At 42.2% G+C, this 20,057-nt stretch overlaps 1 protein-coding gene across 4 annotated transcripts in view; it reads right to left on the bottom strand.

Moving 5' to 3' along the window:
• The window catches only part of EIF2AK4 (eukaryotic translation initiation factor 2 alpha kinase 4), a 105,930-nt gene that overhangs the window by 64,958 nt on the left and 20,915 nt on the right, over nucleotides 1-20,057 (bottom strand). For 3 of the 4 annotated variants that reach the window (XM_028119421.2, XM_088024711.1, XM_028119420.2), the window contains 4 exons: nucleotides 15,008-15,160; nucleotides 12,299-12,379; nucleotides 10,773-10,921; nucleotides 453-568 (listed from right to left, as the gene is read on the bottom strand). In XM_028119421.2, coding sequence (XP_027975222.1) covers nucleotides 453-568; nucleotides 10,773-10,921; nucleotides 12,299-12,379; nucleotides 15,008-15,160 — 499 coding nt within the window. Of the gene's footprint in view, nucleotides 1-452; nucleotides 569-3,730; nucleotides 3,839-10,772; nucleotides 10,922-12,298; nucleotides 12,380-15,007; nucleotides 15,161-20,057 lie in introns of those variants that run through there. The other variant, XM_088024712.1, reaches the window with a different exon arrangement.

The raw sequence follows: 20,057 nt of genomic DNA, 5'->3' as shown, positions 1-20,057 counted from the left end.
AATAAGACATATAGAAAATAAAGTGGTTTTCCTGGTCAGGAATGCCAAGCAGGAAAATGCTATTCAGATGGATATCAACGTAAGAAAATTAGACTTGGTCATTAAAGATCACAGGCATTAGAACTCACATATTTCAACAGCAATAGATGTGCATGATGCAAAATTCTACTGATTCCTATTTCGACCACTTCGGTTTCAAAAAGCTTGACCAATTATAATAACGACAAATTTTAAATTATCTTTAAGCTAACAGTATTTCCAAAGGTTAAGTTTTTATTTCCATCTTACCAAAGGGGAAACCTGAGCGGTTTCTCATTCTGGTCATTAGGTAATGGGAACCAGAATGACTTACCGACTTAACAGTCCTCCCTGCATCAAACAATCTACCCCATTCCTTCATGATTAACTTTTGTTGTTAGAGTAATTTAAATCAATTTAGCTAGTTTACTCACCAATGCATTTCCCTTTGTAAACCATGAGCTGATCAGGACTCCCCATAGAGAAATACAGGACTTCGCAAGAGCCAGGAGAATCTTCGCTACTACATATAGAATACTGACGTTCTCGCCTTAAAAACAAATTTGGACAACGATACATTTTTTTTTTAACTTAAGATTAACACAGGAAATTCTTGCCTCTCCATTTTCTCCTGTTTACTAGCCCACTCACCATCTCTACTAGGAACTGAGTTGAAGTGCTAATGGGATCATTAGCACCTCACTTCACTGAGGTCTTCTCCATATGAACTCTACAAACCCCTAACTGTATCTGTGCTGTCCAACAGGGGAGCTACTAGCCACATGTGGCTATTTAGATTTAACTAAAATGCAATGAAAAGTTCAGGGACACCTGGGTGGCTCAGCTGGTTAAGCGTCTCATCTGCCTTCAGCTCAGGTCATGATCCCAGGGTCCTGGGATGGAGCCCCACGTCAGGCTCCCTGCTCCGCGGGAAGCCTGCTTCTCCCCCTGCTTGTGCGCTCGTGCTCTCGCTCTCTCTCTCTCTCTCAATCTCTCTCTCTCTGGCAAATAAATCAGTAAGATCTTTAAAGAAATTAAAAGTTTAGTTCTTCGACAGCAGTAGTCAAATTTTAGTACTCAATAGCCACAAGCAACTAGAGGCTACTCTACTGGACAGCACCAACAGGGGACATTTCCATCATCACAAAAGTTCTACAGCAGTGATTTAGCTCAGTCCCACCGTGATCCCCCATCTCTGCATTCCCACACACTTGCATGTCTGGAGAAAGCTGCAAATGGGGGTTCTGGAGCACTACAAATTCCTAGTTTCCATTTGGGCCCCAACCATTGCATGCTCTCATTCACTGCCCTACTTGTCTTTGGTAGATATGCTCTGCCATTCCCCTTTATGACTTCTCCACAACACTCAAAGCACACCTTGTCCTTCCCTCTTCCCCATTTTCTGCTTTTTTTCTGAGTGAGAAGCAACAGCTGGGAAGCTAGATGATAATGCAAAAATAATCAGGGAATTATGAATATAAATACAATATAAATGAATAAATTGGCAAAAGTTGTAGGGGAAGAGGCAAAGGAGAGAGCTCCCAATGGTCAGGATTGGACACCTGTACAAAATGTTTTCATGAGGCACAGGGACAGATCTCTAGAAAGCAGCCCCTTCACTCTAAGCACGATCCTGCCTCCCACTTTCCCTCTTAACATGAAGCAATGGGCAGTGAAGCCCACACTTTCTATTCCACCTGTAACATTTCTTGGCATCTGCACCATTCTTTCTTTTTCCCAGACTCTGAAGGATAGTGATCCTCAGTTCCACTGCCTACAGTCTCCTCTGTAATCCTGGTCCATCAGCTAGACCCTGTCTCCTAAACGTCCAGTATGACCCTCCATCTAGGCTCCAGCCCCTCAGACTATAGCTCTCTCCCAGGTCCACACTCCCCTTCCTCAATCCTGTGCTCCCACCCCCTTTTTCGTTTTCGAACTTCTTTACTTGCTCTCTCTACTTCTGTGCCTTCTCTTGAATCCTCATGCTACTGCAATGTCAAAAAACCACCACCACCCTCCTACCCTCTCTCAATCTGGTTTTTCCCCTTGGTTCTTTTATTTTGGTTGGTGGCACAGTCATCCATTCTGTCTCCGGTCAGAAACATGTACGCCTCCCTGAGCAACTAGATCTCCGTGTAGTTGATCCCTGAGTACGACTCTCTCCTCTCCAATTCTCCTGCTCCCTTCGGGTGATCGCCACCTTTGCCTGGACACATGCGATACTCCATTATTAACTAGTCTCTCCACCTCCAGCCCTACATGTCTTCCCCCACCCCAAACCCCTCCCACACTGCTGACAAGATCTATTATGATTTGAATTTCTCATATCACACATGTGTCTACATATCTGAAACACCAGGGAATGACTAATATACTGTACTTGTTTAAATTTCTACTTCTAAAGTTCTTTGTGGGGGCACCTGGGTGGCTCAGTCATTAAGCGTCTGCCTTCAGCTCAGGTCATGATCCCAGGATCCTGGGATCGAGCCCCATATTGGGGCTCCCTGCCCAGTAGGAAGCTGGTTACTCCCTCTCCCACTCCCCCTGCCTGTGTTCCCTCTCTCGCTCTCTGTCAGATAAATAAATAAAATCTTTAAAAACAAAAAAAAGAACCTGGAAAATTGGGGTTTAAAAAATAAATAAAAATAAAGCTCTTTGTGAAACCAAGGGCACACTAAAATTTATGGAGAAAAACATAAAGCAAAGGTTTAAAATAATATGGAGGCTTATTAACATAAATTATCCAGAAGCATCTCTACATCCCCTCTGTTCCCTCCAAAAGATGGTGCTAATAGACATTTTAGCCTATGTCATCTTTATGCTGTTTATACTGTGTCAATGCTTGGCTTAACGGTGTTTTAGAATATTAATTACCGTATCATGACTGTTAACTACAAACACAATGAGAATGTTAAGAGTTCTGGTATGAAAAGATGTATCATTAGGACTGAAATAAAAATCAAGAGAATTTTATTTTTATTTTTATTTTTTTTATTTATTTGAGACAGAGAGAATGAGAGAGAGAGAGAGAGAGCACATGAGAGGGGGGAGGGTCAGAGGGAGAAGCAGACTCTCTGCCGAGCAGGGAGCCTGATGTGGGACTCGATCCAGGGACTCCTGGATCATGACCTGAGTTGAAGGCAGTCGCTTAACCAACTGAGCCACCCAGGCGCCCAAAATCAAGAGAATTTTAAAAGTGAAAGTATCGGGGCACCTGGGTGGCTCAGATGGTTGAGTGTCTGCCTTCGGCTCAGGTCATGATCCCGGGGTCCTGGGATCAAGCCCCACGTCGGGTTCCCTGCTAGGCAGGGAGCCTGCTTCTCCCTCTGCCTCTGCCTGTCTCTTTCTCTCTCTCTCTCTCTCTCTCTCTGACTCTCATGAATAAATAAACATTTAAAAAAAAGTGAAAGTATCAAGAAAACCACCAATGTGGTACAAAAAGAATAGAATGTTTCACAGTAGTAATCATTCTGAAGGATAAAAAGTAAATCTCACAAAGTTTGAGGAGAAGGAATCAAGAGACAAAATCCATGTCATTGATGTTTCCTGTTTTCACCCAAGAAATGTATATATACTGGGTGCTCATATTGTCTGTTTTGGACTCATCCAGAATTGAATTTAGAACGAGCTTTAGGAACCTAACTCACTCATGAATAAAACAGCTTCTGAACTCCATCATAAATAGCCATCCCCGGGGGCGCCAGCATCTGACCTTTGATTTTGGCTCAGATCATGATCTGCGGGTTGTGAGGTTAAGCCCCAGGCTGGGCTCCACACTGGGCATGGAGCCTGCTTAAGATTCTCTCACTCTCCTCCTCCCTCTGTTCCTCCCCGACTCCCTCTCCTAAAAAAAAAAAAAAAAAAGGAAAAAAGAAATAGCCATCCTAATGTAAACAAATGGAATTTAGCAGCAATAACACGGGTCTCATTGTCAAGGGTCTATTCTAGATTACGGAACGTTCACAGGGGGTTGTGGGTATCATTAGGAACACCACCCATGCTATCAGTTTTTCCAAATAGCCGTGGCAGTACGCAAAGATAAAGGGTGTTTTAAACAAAATTGCCAAGTATTTTTTTTTTAATTTTACTTATTTTAGAGAGACAGAAAGCAAGCAGGGGAGGAGCAGAAGGAGAGGGAGACAGTCTCCAGCAAACTCCTTGCTGAGCACAGAGCCCGATGCGGGGCTTGATCCTGGAAGCCTGAGATCATGACCTGAGCCAAAACCAAGAGTCGGACGGTTAACCAACCGCACCACCCAGGTGCCCTGAAAAGGTAACTGTTTTTAAAAGCCAAGTAGCAAGAAGAGACGTGGCAATCTGTCAAAGGGGGACTTCAGAATTGGGCTCCCATCCAAACGACCACTCTGCCGACATGACAAATGGTATAGATGACACGGATGGGATAGAAAAGGGAGACTCTCACCTGAGACAGACGGAGGGGATAGGACGGTCTCACCTTCCTGCCTAATTCACCCCGATGCCACAGAAAGCTCTAGCTATTCATCCCTTGGTTTGAAACTCAGGGCAGCTTTGTGGACAGAAAGTTAGTAAGAATTCCTGATATTGTTTAAGTTGAGGTGAACTAGCCTATGCCCTTAGGCAGCCAAGTAGAGGAACAGTGATCAATGGAGGATCACAGGTTTGGAAAGATGTAGCAAGGATCCCCTCTTCTCCTACCCACATCTTTCATATAGTTCAGTGGTTCCCTAGCTTTTTGGGGAAAATGGAGGGAATCCCACATCTTATACACTTCATAATCTGTTCTCTGTAAGGATGAACAGCCAGCAGTTACCATACCCGGTTTTAGGATCAGGAAAACAAGCTAGGAGATGAGCCAATGTTGTTTGATGGTGGAGATAGGTGATGTCTCCTAGACTCTGGGCTACAATACACCTTAGTAACCTGCAAAGAAGGCGGCTATGAATCTGTGGGAAATAATTCTCTTCCATGAACTACTTATAGTGACTTTTTCTTTTTTCTTGGCTTCTCCTAAAATGTCTGAAGTACCTGTTTATGAGGCACACTATCCCTGGGAAGAAGACAGGGACTGGGGAGGAGTGTGTCTGCACTTCACAAAAGGCAATTTGACACTGAATTGTATACTTGAACATGTTTAGTTTTATGCTATTTAATTTTTTTTTTTAAGTCAATCCTTCAAGGGGGAAAAAAAGACAACTTGAAGGATACAGAAAATGAAGTTCTTCCACAAAAGCAATGACTCATCAGTGAAAAGCTGGGCCAAAGGGCCAGGTCCTTGGGGCATCAGGCTGGCTCAATCAGTGGAGTGTGCGACTCTCCATCTTGGGGTTGTGAGCTTGAGCCCCATGCTGGGTGGAGAGATTGCTTAAAAATAAAATCTTCAAAAAAAAAGACCAAGCCCTTGAGTAGCAAGCCTTTCTTTCTACTAGAAGAGTGAATGGTTTTCTGTTCTCTCATTTTTTTTTTTAAACAATAGAAACCTTGGGCACCTGGGTGGCTCAGTCGGTTAAGCGACTGCCTTCGGCGCAGGTCATGATCCTGGAGTCCCGGGATCGAGTCCCACATCGGGCTCCCTGCTCGGCAGGGAGTCTGCTTCTCCCTCTGACCCTCTTCCCTCTTGTGCTCTCTATCTCTCATTCTCTCTCTCAAATAAATAAATAAAATCTTAAGAAAAAAATACAATAGAAACCTTTTGTTACTGTTTTTTATATAACCCACAAAAAAAGAAAAGCAGAGTTGCCGTGGTTAAAGAGGCTGCAGACTCTAGAAGTGCCAGAAAGACAGTATCTGCCTCCTTCCAATGGGCTCTCCATCTTCCCTCCCTTTATCAGATGTTTAGTGAACACCTACTATGTGCCTGCCAGGCCCTGTTCCAGGTCCTGAGGAAAACACAGATGAGGCCCTTGCTCTTGTGACCTTAGGCTCTCATGAAAGGAGAAAGACACTAAAAAAGCTAACAAATGAAGATGTTCAGCTAGTGGTTAAGTGCTATGCAGAAAAACAAAACAGGATTGGAGAACAGGTGCCTAAGCAGGAAAATGGGGTCTCTGAGGTCACATATGTGACCTCAGGGGAGAACTGAAGGATAAAAGGGAGCCAGCCACGCCAAGTACCAGTAGGACAGCATCCCAGGCAGGGATGAGCAGGGACCCTGAGATGGGGAGGAGCCTGGTGTGCTCAAAGGATGAGAGATGAATATGACTGCAATACACCGAGGGTGAAGACAAGGACAGAGCGGGATGGAGTGAGATGCGAAAACCACTCCTCTACTATTGCTCCCGTGCTATCCACTCTCCGCTCGTACCCAGGAAGAACTTCCTGCACTGTGAATCCGATGAGATCTTATTCCTATGTAAAACCCCCAAAAGCTTTCTCATTACACCTGAACTCCTGACCTGGCCAACAAAGCCCTCTGGGACCTAGCCCTGCTTGCCCCATTCCCGCTACTTCTAGCCACACTGTTCTATTATTTGATGAGCTTTGTGCATGGCAAGCCCATGCCAGCCTCTGGTCTTCTGCACCAGCCACCCTCCAGCTCTGGCTGGCTCCTTCTCATCATCTAGCTCTGGTACCCCCCAACCTAAAACCACTCTCCTCTAGCCACTCAAGATCCAATTGTGTACTCTTTCTTCCAAACTCCCCATCTAAAGTAGCCATCCAGCCTCTCCTCACCATAGCCTCTTCTTATTCTCTGTAGAGCACTGATCACTATATGACATTTTCTTCTTTGCTTGTGGACAGTCTCCTCCAACCAGAATATAAGCTCCATGAAGCCTGAGTCCTTCTTGATCTTGTTTACTGAATGCCCAGGATTCAGAACAGTGTCTGGCATTTAGTAGGCACTCATTATCTATTGAATGAATGGATGAACATGGTTCTAGATGTTATTGCTTTTAGTCACAGCCAATTCAAATACTGCCCTCTTGACAATATTGATGATGAGGTCATCTCTACCAACTCTACTAAATGTATCCACTAACTGAAAGAATAAAATGGAACACTTTGCTTATTTCCTTTGGCTTCCCAACCACAAGAGACAATGAATAGCAAAGAAGAAGAAGAATCAAGAGTATACCATGAAGTACTTTGGTTCATCAAGGGCCTTCTATTTCGTAACCAAAAAAGCAACTAAACTATTAAAGAAAAATTTCCTTCCCTACTCAGTAGCCAACACAGTGGCAGAGCTCTATGCAGGTATGTGCAACAATTTTGGCAAATAATAGATGAAAACAATCTCTTTTCATATTCCTTCTTGGATGCTCATGGACTACTGTTCTATCTAAGACATACAAATGTTATTCCACAATTACATAAAAAGTTATTTTACCTATGTTAAGGGGAGAGATTTTCCCATCCTCTAATAAACTTGCTAATATGATCTGATTTCAAAAGCAAGTCTAATCTCAGACCCAGTAACAGCCACAAAAATGGAAATGTTTAAACCTTAAAAAATTGCTTTTTGTATAGGCAGAAACACTTCTTCTTAGCACTGATTTATTTCTGTTTCTAACACAATAGGAATTTGACAAATACTTCCTAGTGAATTACTCTGACAACTTCCAACTATGTTGCCTACTGTGAGCCCAGTTGCAAAAATACTCTAAACTGGTGTAAGGAGTTATAATCTTAAAATGGAATTGAAGCCAGAAACAGGACTCAAGAAAACATTTAGTTCACCTTGACAGTAGGTGGTTAACAATACCAAAATTACTTCTAAGGTGATTTTTTTTTTAAAGTAGATAATTAGGGGAAAAAATAACAAACAGATAATTAGGGAAAGAACTGAAATGGTTCTTTCTTATACATAATCTTATCTATAACCTGAAAGTTTATGTAAGTCTTTTGTTGGTACCTAAAATGTTTCTTTTCACTGAAGGAAAGTATTAGTTTTAAATGCTGCTTAGATTCTCACAAGAGATAAACACATAAAGCTGATTTATAATAACTACACTATTTAATCCCCCACCCATTCATAAATGGAGTCTGCACTAAAATTCCTTTGTGCCCAGGGTTTACAACAAATAGAGAAGCTTCAGTCTTTAGTAGAAAAGGATGTGGAGGAAGAGGTAGCAGGTTTCATCTTTCATGTGATATGTGATATCTGATGACAGGGAACAACCCCAGAATACCTCTGAAAATGGAGAAGCCTACTGTCCTCAGCTGTAACGGAGAGAGGCACCCTGGCAGCAAACTGGGGTTCCCATTCTCATGTAAAGGATCTTCTATACCTGTGCCCATTTTGGAATATCTGTGGTGGGACCTACAGAGTTACAGATTGAAAACACATACAGTGTGAAATTTCACTGGATGATGATTCTGATGGAAGAAAATTTAAAAAATCACTTAATAATTAGATCATTAAAAGTCAGATGGAACTGCATTGGAGGCAAGACTGTGAAGTGTTATAGGCCACTGTAAAGAGGAATGAGCTATAAAACTAGTTTAATTAAAGATAATTAGAATGAGTTGTTGGCATCACAATTAATATAATCACAAGTTATATTACAAAGCTGTAGTAATCAAAATAATATGGTACTGGTACAAACACAAACACATAGGGCGCCTGGGTGGCTCAGATGGTTAAGCGTCTGCCTTCGGCTCAGGTCATGATCCCAGGGTCCTGGGATCGAGTCCCGCATCGGGCTCCCTGCTCCTTGGGAGCCTGCTTCTCCCTCTGCTTCTCTCTCTCTCTCTCTCCCTCTGTCTCTCATGAATGAATAAATAAAATCTTTAAAAAAAAAAAAAAAAAAACCACAAACACATAAATCAACAGAACAGAATAGAAAATCCAGAACAAAACCCATAATTATATGGTCAATCTTTGACAAAGCAGGAAAGAATTATCTAAAGGGAAGAAGACAGTCTCTTCAAAAAATGGTGTTAGGAAAACTGGACAGTTACACACAAAAGAATGAAATTAGACCACTTTCTTACACTATACACAAAAATAATTTCAAAATGGATTAAAGACCTAAATGTGGTTCCTGAAATCATAAAAAAAAAATCACAGGAGAGCTCACAGGCAGTAAGCTCTCTGACATCATCTGTAGCAACATTTTTCTAGACATGTCTCCCGAGGCAAGGGAAACAAAAGCAAAAATAAACTATTGGGGGACACCTGGGTAGCTCAGTCTGTTAAGCGTCTGCCTTTGGCTCTGGGATCAAGTCCCGTATCAGGCTCCTTGCTCAGCGGGGAGCCTGCTTCTCCCTCTCCCTCTGCCTGCCACTCCCCCTGCTTGTGCTCTCTCTCTCTCTGACATAAATAACTAAAATCTAAAAAATAAAAAATAAAATAAAATAAAGATTTTTAAAAAGATAAACTATTGGGACTACATCAAAAATAAAAAGCTTCTGCACAGCAAAGGAAACAATCAACAAAACTAAATAAAAGGCAACTTACTAAATGGGAGAAGAGATTTACAAATGACATATCCAATAAAGTTAGTATCCAAAATACATAAAGAACTTCTACAACTCAATACCGTAGAAGAGAATAATCCAATCAAAAAACGGGCACAAGACATGAACAGACATTTCTCCAAAGACATACAGATGGCCAACAGACACATGAAAAGATGCTCAACAGCATGTACCATCAGGGAAATGCAAATCAAAACCACAGTGAGATATCACCTCACATCTGTCAGAATGGCTAAAATCAACAACACAGGAAACAAGTGTTGGTGAGGATGTGGAGAAAAATGAACACTCATGCACTGTTGCTGAGAATGCAAACTGGTGCAGCCACTGTGGAAAACAGTATGGAGGTTCCTTAAAAAGTTAAAAATAGAACCACCTTATGATCCAGCAATCACACTACTGGGTATTTCATTTACCCAAAGAAAGAAGAACACTAATTCAAAGGGACACATGCACCCCTATGTTTATTGCAACTTTATTTACAACAGCTAAGATATGTAAGCAGCCCAAGTGTCCATCAATTGATGAATGGATAAAGAAAATGTGGGGCGCCTGAGTGGCTCAGTTGGTTAAGCAACTGCCTTCGGCTCAGGTCGTGATCCTGGAGTCTCGGGATCGAGTCCCGCATCGGGCTCCCTGCTCAGTGGGGAGTTTGCTTCTCCCTCTAACCCTCCCCCATCTTGTGCTTTCAATCTCTCTCTCAAACAAATAAATAAAATCTTTAAAAAAAAAAAAAAGAAAGAAAGAAAATGTGGTATACATACACAATGGAAAATTATTCAGCCATAAAAAAATGAAATCCTGCCATTTGCAACAACATGGATGGAGCTAGAGAATATAATGCTTAGTGAAATAAGTCAGAGAAAGACATAAACCGTATGATTTCACTCACATATGGAACTTAAGAAACAAAACAAAGAAGCAAAGGGAAAAAAATAAGAGAACAAATCAAGAAAAGGAATCTTAGCAACAAAGAACAAACTGGTGGTTACCAGAGGGGAGGTGGGTGGGGAGATGAGTGAAACAGGTGATGGGGATTATGGAGGGCACTTGTCATGATGAGCACTGGGTGATGTATGGAATTGCTGAATCACTGTATTGCACACCTGAAACTAATATAACACTGTATGCTAACTAACTGGAATTAAAATAAAAACTTAAAAAAAAAAGGATACTTGGAATGAGTTGGAACAAATGAAAATTTTGTTTTATATTGCCAACGCATTAAGATTTATAGGCTTTGAAAAAGTTACTAAATCCATTCCCTGAAAATTCCATCACATGTCACTACAAGTTGTCTTCTCTCTTCTACAACCTTCATCCTTCGAAACAAATCAGAAATCCCAGGGACTTACCTCGACCTTCCAGAGGAGTTGGTCCGATGTTTACCATTCCCCACAAAGTCGGGAGCGCCTCCATGTAGACCAGCAGCTGGTCTGTGTCCTCCCGGGTCTTTCCTAGAGTTTTGATCTTGGTTTGACAAACTAGCAATTTCCAAACGCTCCTAGAAAAAAGAAATGTAAAACCTACTTTAGATACAAGTCATAAATCAGAGACAATCACGGTACCTAATCATTAATTCAGTAGAGAGTGCAAATTTTCTTTAAGCTGAATGCTTTCAAGTGTAATAAACTTGAACTTTTAAAAATTTAACGTCCAGAGGTGCCTGGGTGGCTCAGTCGTTAAGCGTCTGCCTTCAGCTCAGGTCATGGTCCCGGGGTCCTGGGGTCGAGCCCCACATCGGGCTCCAGGCTCAGCAGGAAGCCTGCTTCTCCCTCTCCCACTCCCCCTGCTTGTGTCCCCTCTCTCGCTCTCTCTGTCTCTCTGTCAAATAAATAAATATTTTTTAAAAAATAAAAAAAATAAAAATTTTAACATCCAGCTATGTACTGCTTCAAGAACTGAAGACCAGGTTACAGTATGAAGATAATGTGAATTTTATAAATGAAAATGCTTAGAATCTTACAAGATGGGTGGAAAGTCAGGGAGAAAAGCAAGAGGCGGTGAACAGACGGAGGAGGCTTTGGAGGTAGGAGCAGATGGCTGGCAAGCAGGTGGGATCAGAGTAAGACAGAGCTGGTGGAAACAGTCACATCACCTTACATTTGTGTACGGCTCTGTACTTTCACAGAGGGCAGGACATTTCTCTGTCGGAATAACTACATGAGATGGAAGGGAGGCATCACCAGTCCCATTTTAAGACACATTTAGTGTCACTGTCAAGGTCACAGAGCTGGCAGGAAAAACATCAAAGCTTTAAGCCAGGTGCTGCTTACTCGTACATCAGTGCCTCCTCCCACCACCCCTTAGGAGTTGCCCTTAAGTTAAATACCATTAATTCTACAAAAGAGAATGAATCTTATTCATTCTGGATGATTTCTCCAAACACAGGTAACTGGTGTTTTGACTGAGCTGAACTCTGGAAAAATACAGGAAAAAGGACTTTATCCTTTCCACCACTGCTTTTTAAACCTGCCCTGTTGGATCCTTCTTCTCCATCACTGAATGAAATCTCCAGCAGATCCGTATGATTTACATTCACTCTTCAGTTGAACAAATAGTTTTATTTTCTAAGTACATACTAAGAATTCCAGTCTGGGTTAATTATCAAAGCTTCCATCTCTGCTCTCCCTTGACTCCCTATACACTACTGTCATTCCATCAGCCCGTGTCATCTATGGTTAACATACAACTCTAAATTTTGCGTCCTCTTTGGAGAAACTGAAATACACAACGAATGATATTTGGGGATTTTTTTTTTTTTAATGCTTCATTTCCAGCTTTACTACTGATAGTAACACAGGAGAGGAAAACATGATCGATGGACAGAAAAACATTTTATGTTTCGCAAAATGTAGACTATTATAGACTGATAGAGTACCTGCTTAGCCATTTCTTTTCTTTTTCTCTCTTCTTTTATCTCTTCTGTCCTTCTCTGAATCTCATGAAGGATTTCCCGTTGCTGAAATAAATCATACTGCATCAAATGCCAATCTCTGAAACCCAGACAACATATAAATTCTACAATCACAAAAAAAATCTTTCGCTTTTTTTTTTAAAGATCTTATTTATTTATTTGACAGGGAGTTAGTGAGAGCAGGAACACAAGCAGGGGGAGTGGGAGAGGGTGAAGCAGCCTTCCTGCGGGGCAGGGAGCCTGATGTAGGGCTCGATCCCAGGACCCTGGGACCATGACCTGAGCCGAAGGCAGACGCTTAACGACTGAGCCACCCAGGCGCCCCTTTTGCATTTTTTTTAAAGATTTTATGTACCCATTTATTTGAGAGAGAGAGGAGAGACAGAGTGAGCGAGCGCGGGGGGAGGAACAGAGACAGAGAGACAAGCACACTCTGTGGCGAACTCGGAGCCCGTCAGAGCCCGACGCAGGGCTCAATCTCATGACCCTGAGATCATGACCTGAGCCGAAATCAGAGTTGGACACCCAACCCACTGAGCCACCCAGGCGCCCCCCAAAACACCTTTTGCATTTCTATGATTCAAGCCCTCCCTTCCTAAAGATCTGCTTATACAGAACTGTACAACAAACCACTGTTTGATCAGTTATGATGCAATACTTGTTCGTGTTTTGTAAGGTTTCCAGACTGTGGGGGAGGGGCGCTGACTCCCCACTCTTCACATTTCCACGTGGAGAGACTTTCATGACAGCAGGACGCCCACCTTGATGTAGCACCTCCCCTTTGATATCTCCCTGTCTATGGAGAACAAGTGCTGGTGTCTGCTCCCCGCCACAGCGGGTGGGGCCCCGTTGGTGGAGGTGGGCTGAGCTGTCCTCAGTGCCGGGACCTGGGGTGGCAGTGGCTCAAGCACCATCCCCATGTGCCACAGACTTCAGGTATGTTCTCTAATTTTCTCAGCACTAAAAGCGGTATTTTGATTTCCATTCATTTGACTCATGTATCTATGACTCAAGTGGGACTGAATTTAGGTTGGGAAAAATAGTGGGGTTTTTTGTTTTTGTTTTTGTTTTACGAGTCCCCTAAAATTCCAGGTTGTGGATATCAAAACCATTAAGAGACTCACCAATATCAGCAATAATACAAAATGAAAAAATGCCCCAAATTTATAGATAAACAGTATACCTAAACAAGACTGCTAGATAAATATCCACTATCTAATAAAAACGTGCCTTCCTAAAAACGATGAAAATAAGGAACTTTAAACTCTAAATGATAACTAGGCAAAAAAAAGAACCAAGAGCAAGAAGCTAAGAAAAGCAGAATAACAAAACCCCGGAAGTAACTGTAAGAAACAGTAACCTCTACGGGAAGAAAACTATAAAGCCTCACCAAGAGATTAAGAATAAGCAATCAAACATTCCTGGATAGGGAGTCTGAATATTGCCAAGGTGTCAATTCTTCCTAAATGAACATGTAAGTCTAGTGCAGAGAGTTTGATTTTGAGAGAGCAATCCTGTAGTTCATCTGTAAGAATAAATGGTGAGAACGGCTAAGGGAAAAAGAAAAGCATAACGGAAGGTGAAGGGAAGGGCACTTGACTTTTCAGATATTAAAACAGCATAAAAGATATGATAGGGACTCAAGAAAAAAGATGAATTGAACAAAATGGGTAATTCACAAATAGAGCTTCATATATATATATATATATATATATATATATATACATACACATATATATATATAGTTAAAATACACCTTAAAGGAAGTTTACAAATCAACTAAGAAAAAATGATTATTTAATGTGTCAGGAAATGTCTGGGAAGGAAAAAAAAAAACACTTCAGATGCTCATTTTTACAACCCACCCCCCCAAAAATTCTAGGTAAGTTGATTAAAAGACTGAATAGAGGGTCACCTGGATGGCTCAGTCGTTAAGCGTCTGCCTTCGGCTCAGGTCATGATCCCAGGGTTCTGGGATCGAGCCCTACATCGGGCTCCCTGCTCGAGGGGAAGCCTGCTTCTCCCTCTCCCACTCCCCCTGTTCGTGTTCCCTCTCTCACAGTCTGTCTCTGTCAAATAAATAAATAAAATCTTTAAAATAAAAGACTGAATAGAGAATAAGTTAAAAATCAAGAAGGAAACTTAGGAAAAAGAAAAAAGAAGGAACCTTGGATATGTACATTATCTTTGATTAAAGGATTTAAAAAATAACACCGGAGTGTACATCCTTGTGCAAACAGATTGAAGAAAAAATACAAACGGTCACGGCACATAAAAAAGGTCAATCTCTGGTTTTTGCTACTCATTTGGACAGTAGATACCCATCCCACAGAGGGAAGAAAATAGCCTATAAAGCTCAGTGAATTCCTGCACAGCTTTATAAGCTCAAAAGACCCCAAGAAGTTTGGTTAAACGAACTTTTTCTCTTCTTTTCTTTAAAGACCTGGACTAGACTGAAGGTTGTAGGAGCAGCATTGCTATTTGTGGGGAGGAAACCACTCGCCGTATTTCTCAGTTACTCTTTGGGCCTCCTCTGACTTGGATCTCCAAGTGCTTGAAGCAAAGGCCCAGCAAAATTTAAATAAAGATTAGCATGTAGGCAGAGAGAGAGTAAAGACCAATAGCAGTTCGCCGTCTTCCGGGCCCGGTCGCCGGTAGTGATGAGGGTCTCACCTCCTGCTCCACCTTCTGCTTGGCCTCCAACAGCCTCCGCTGCTCCTCCTGAGCCCGCCTTTCCAGCATTTCTTCATGGAAAGACTTGGGAGGGGGCTTGTTATGCTCGCTGAGAAATGATTGCACATGGTCGGCCAGTTCAAATATCATCACCTAAACGTGTAGAGGAAAGTCAACAACAAATGGTCAAGTGATGGGAAGACAGGGCCCAAAGGAGACGGGAAAGCATGCAGGCAATCAGAGGCCCACTTAAAATGGTGATACGACACTATGATACGACACGTTCTGAGTTAGGTATCTGAGGCAATCACAGCAGGGAAAAGCTTTCACAGGTCTCCCCTTCTGTGCTGCTATCAAGACAAATCACTAGATAAATAAAAAGCTTCCCTTTTCTTTTACAGTCTTCCTCAACTTTACTGGCATCTTCTGTAGAGTAAATCTGATAAAATATTTTTATCTGGACAAAGAAATCTGATAAAATATTTAACACTGCATAAAAATGAAGTACTTTCCCAACTAGAAAACCTGTCTACAAAATGACAGCCGAAGAATCACTGCCACAGTGAGAACTTCCATCTGTCCGTACAGGGTACTGAAAACATTCTTTGGGGTACAGAGGCAAATACTTAAAGGCCTCACTAGCTCCCTGCTACTAACAGGCCAGTGGAGGCTAATCAATACTAAGAGAGCATCCCATTTCCACTTAGGGAAGCATTCATGGATATTACCAGAAGGATGAATGCCCCCCTCTCAGACACTGTTTATGTCAACACTGGAGCCACTTTCTCATACCTGTAGGAGTCATAAATCCTACCTGTGCTGGTAAACTCATGAAACAAGGGTTTCCGGAACCCTGCGCTAAGTGATTGCCCTAACCCCAGAGAGGTCAAGAGTACCAAGCTCCTTCTGCAGATGATGACCACCACTCTGAAGTTCCTTTTTCCTCAATTACAATAAAGCAGTTTAAAAATTCTTATTTCTAGGGGCGCCTGGGTGGCTCAGTCGTTAAGCGTCTGCCTTCGGCTCAGGTCATGATCCAAGGGTCCTGGGATCAAGCCCCGCATCGGGCTCCCTGCTCGGCGGGAGGCCTGCTTCTCCCTCTCCAGCTCCCCCTGCTTGTGTTCCTGCTCTCGCTATCTCTCTCTGTCGAATAAATAAATAAAATCTTTAAAAAAAAAAATTCCTATTTCTAAAGGGACTTAAGAGGGTGATAATTAGTAATAAAGGCCACTATACACAAGAATACAAAGTTAGTTCACGTGGTGTTCATTCCACCTTTCTCTCGAGGAGTAATGCAAAGACACCTCAGGGGGAAGTTAATGTATTCTTTGATTGTAGCAGAAGCTGTGGCATTCACTGGATGTACTTCACTTTACAGTTGACAAGCACTCGTCTGGAGTTTAATAGGCAAGTTCTTCAAAGAAAAGCTCTTTTAAGAAAAGCTGGGGAAGGTAGGCAGTTTCTATTATGTCAAAAGAAACCACTTCTACACCAGAAAAGAGACAGGAGCCATGCAGTGGAGGGTTTTTCTTTTGCCAATCAAATTGAATGACTAGAATTTTCTGTACAAACACATCAGATACAATGTATGTAAGACTAGACGAAAATAAGAACTACTCTCCAAACTGGCTCTTGTCCCCCTCTCCCTGTGGATCTACACAGCTGATTGTCCTGCCCCTCTCAGCACTCTGCTCAAATGTGACCTCATCAGAAGCCTCTCCTGATCTCCTTATTTAGAACAGCCACTCTACCATCCCCTCACAATAAGTATCTATTAGCCAGGGTTCTCCAGAGAAACAGAACCAACAGGATAGGGTGTGCGGGGGGGGGGAGGGGGGTGCGTGCGTGCGTGTGTGTGTGTGTACAGGTGCGCATGTGTACAGCAAGAGACTGATTTTAAGGAATTGACCCATGCAATTATCGAGAGTCCAGAATATGTAGGGTAGACCAGCAGGCTGGAGACCTGGCAGGTCTGGTCTGACAGCCATCCTCTGATAATTTCCCCTGCTTCCAGAAAAGCCAGTCATTTTCAGTTAAAACCTCAAGCAACTGGGGCGCCTGGGTGGCTCAATCGGTTAAGTGTCTGCCTGTGGCTCTGGTCATGATCTCAGGATCCTGGGATAGAGCCCTACATCGGGCTCCCTGCTCGGTGGGGAGTCTGCTTCTCCCTCTCCCTTTGCCCCTCTGCCCCGCTCTTGCTCTCTCTCTCTCTCTCTAATAAATAAATAAAAATCTTTAAAAAAAAATTTTTTTTAAACCCTCAAGTGACTGGATGAGGCCTACCCACATTATGGAGGATAATCTGCCTAACCCAAAGTCTACTGATTTAAATGTTAACTTCATCTAAAAAAAAAATACTTAGAGAAACATCAAGAGGGGCGCCTGGGTGGTTCAGATGGTTGGGCGTCTGCCTTCGGCTCGGATCATGATCACAGGGTTTTGGGATCAAGTCCCACATCAGTCTGCTTCTCCCTCTCCCTCTGCACCTCCCCACCCCGCTTGCACTCTCTGGCTCTCTCTCTCGTCGAATAAATAAATAAAATCTTAAAACAAAAAACAAAAAGCAAACAAACAAAAAAAAAACCCAGAAATCTAGAACGATGTTTGCCCAAATATCTGGGTACCATGGTCTAGCAATTTTGACACATAAAATTAACCATCACATCTATTACAATATAGCTGAAATTAAAAAAGGGACAACATCAAACACTGGCAAGGATGTGGAGAAACTGGATCACTCAGACACTGCTGGTGGGAATGTAAGGTGGTAGAGCCAATCTGGAAAAGTCTGACAGCTGCTTAAAAAACTGAACATGCAGCTTCCATATACCAACAACTGCACTCCTGGGCATTAATCCAGAGAAACGAAAACTTACCTTCACATAAAAACCTATAATGATGTTTACAACAGCTTTTTTCCCCCCTTTTTTTAAGAGAGAGAACATGAGGGAGGGGGCACAGGGAGAGAGAATCTTAAGCAAGCTCCATGCTCAGAGCGGAGCTTGACCTCACAACCCTGAGATCATAACCGAGCCAAAATCAGGAGTCAGAGGCTTAACCAACTGATCCACCCAGCTGCCCCCACAGCTTTATTTTTAATAGCCAAAAACTAGAAACAACTCAGATGTCTTTCACCTGGTGGATGGCTAAATCAACAGTGGTATATCTATACCATGGAATACTATCTAACAACTACTGATAAGTCAAACTATCTGGATGAGTCTCTAAGACAATTATGTTGGGTGAAAAGAAAGTCAATCCCAAAGGTTACATACTGTATGATTCCACTTATGTAACATCCTTGAAGCTGAGTAAAAGGGTACATAGGACCTCTTAGTATTAGATCTTAAAACTGAATGTGAATCTGTAATTATCTCAAAATAAAAAGTGTAATTTAAAATAAAGCCCGGGCGCCTGGGTGGCTGTTGGTTGAGCGACTGCCTTCAGCTCAGGTCATGATCCTGGAGTTCCTGGATCGAGTCCCGCATTGGGTTCCCTGCTCGGCGGGGAGTCTGCTTCTCCCTCTGACCCTACCCCTCCTCATGTGCTCTCTCTCTCTCTCTCTCTCATTCTCACTCTCTCAAATAAATAAATAAAATCTTTAAAAAATTTGTTTTAAAATAAAGCCCAAGAAAGGGCATCAAAAGCAAGAGTAAACAAGTGGGGCTACATCAAATTTTAGAACTTCTGCACAGCAAAGGAAACCATCCACAAAATGAAAAGGCAACCTACGGAATGGGAGAAAATATTTGCAAAACATGTTTCTGATAAAGAGCTAACATCCAAAATATAGAAGGAACCCATAGAACTTTAACAGCAAAACAAAACCCGAAATGATCCAATTAGAAAATGGGCAGAGAATCTGAATAGACATTTTTCCAAAGAAGATATAGAGATGGCCAACAGACACGAGAGAAGTTGCTCAACATCACTCATCATCAGGGAAATGGAAATCAAAACCACAACGAGCTATCACCTCACACCTGTCAGAATGGCTGTCATCAAAAAGACAAGGAATAGCAAATACTAGCAAGGATGTGGCAAAAAGGGAACCCTTGTGCACTGTTGGTTGAAATGAAACTGGTTCAACCACTATGGAAAACAATATGGAGGATCCTCAAAAAATAAACATAGGACTATGATATGATCCAGTCAGCAACCCCACTTCTGGGGACATATGCAAAGGAAGTGAAAACAGGATCTGGAAGAGATACCTGCAGCCCCATGTTACTGCAGCATTATTCACAACAGCCAAGTTAAGAAAACAACCTCAGTGTCTGTCAATGGATGAATGAATAAAGACGATGTATATAAATGCAATGGAACATTATCTGGCCATGAGAAAGGATGTCCTGCTGTTTCCAAACAATGCGGATGGACCTTGAGGACATTATGCTAAGTGAAATAAGTCAGCCAGAAAAAGACAAATACTGTATGATCTCACTTATATGTGGAATGTAAAAAAGCCAAACTCATAAAGACAAGAGACTGGAGTGGTGACTACCAGGAACTGGCAGGTTGGAGAAAGGGGATGTTGGTCAAGGGGTACAAACTTCTGGTTATAAGACAAGTAAGTTCTGGGGATCTAATGTACAGCTCAGTGATCATAGTTAAAAATACTGTATTGTGAAAAATAAAGCAAAAATATTTTCCAAAAAAATCCCACATCATGAATCTAAGAGACCAGAAGATTCTATAGTTGAATTTTCAGTATAACTCCTCATTATTTTTCAGTGAGACATTAGACTATATTAGAAAGAACTCTGCAGGGGCACCTGGGTGGCTCAGTTGGTTAAGCGTCTGCCTTTGGCTCGGGTCATGATCCCAGGGTCCTGGGAAAGAGCCCTGCATGGGGCTCCCTGCTCAGCGGGGAGCCTGCTTCTCCCTCTCCCTCTGCCTGTCTCTCTGCCTACTTGTGCTCTCAATCTCTGTCAAATAAATAAACAAAATATATAAAAAAAAAGAAAGAACTCTGCAATCATCCCCAGGGCCTACTTTTTTGTTCAGGTTGTTCTATAATCACTCTGCAGCTCAGCAATCACTGAAAATC

This window comes from Eumetopias jubatus, unplaced genomic scaffold, assembly GCF_037043125.1.
Source record: "Eumetopias jubatus isolate StellerSeaLion01/CBP00866 unplaced genomic scaffold, mEumJub1_p1.0 scaffold_7, whole genome shotgun sequence".
NCBI classification, from domain to species: domain Eukaryota; kingdom Metazoa; phylum Chordata; class Mammalia; order Carnivora; family Otariidae; genus Eumetopias; species Eumetopias jubatus.
The sequence above is the reverse complement of the archived record's forward strand: the minus strand, read 5'-3'. Positions and strand labels throughout refer to the sequence as shown.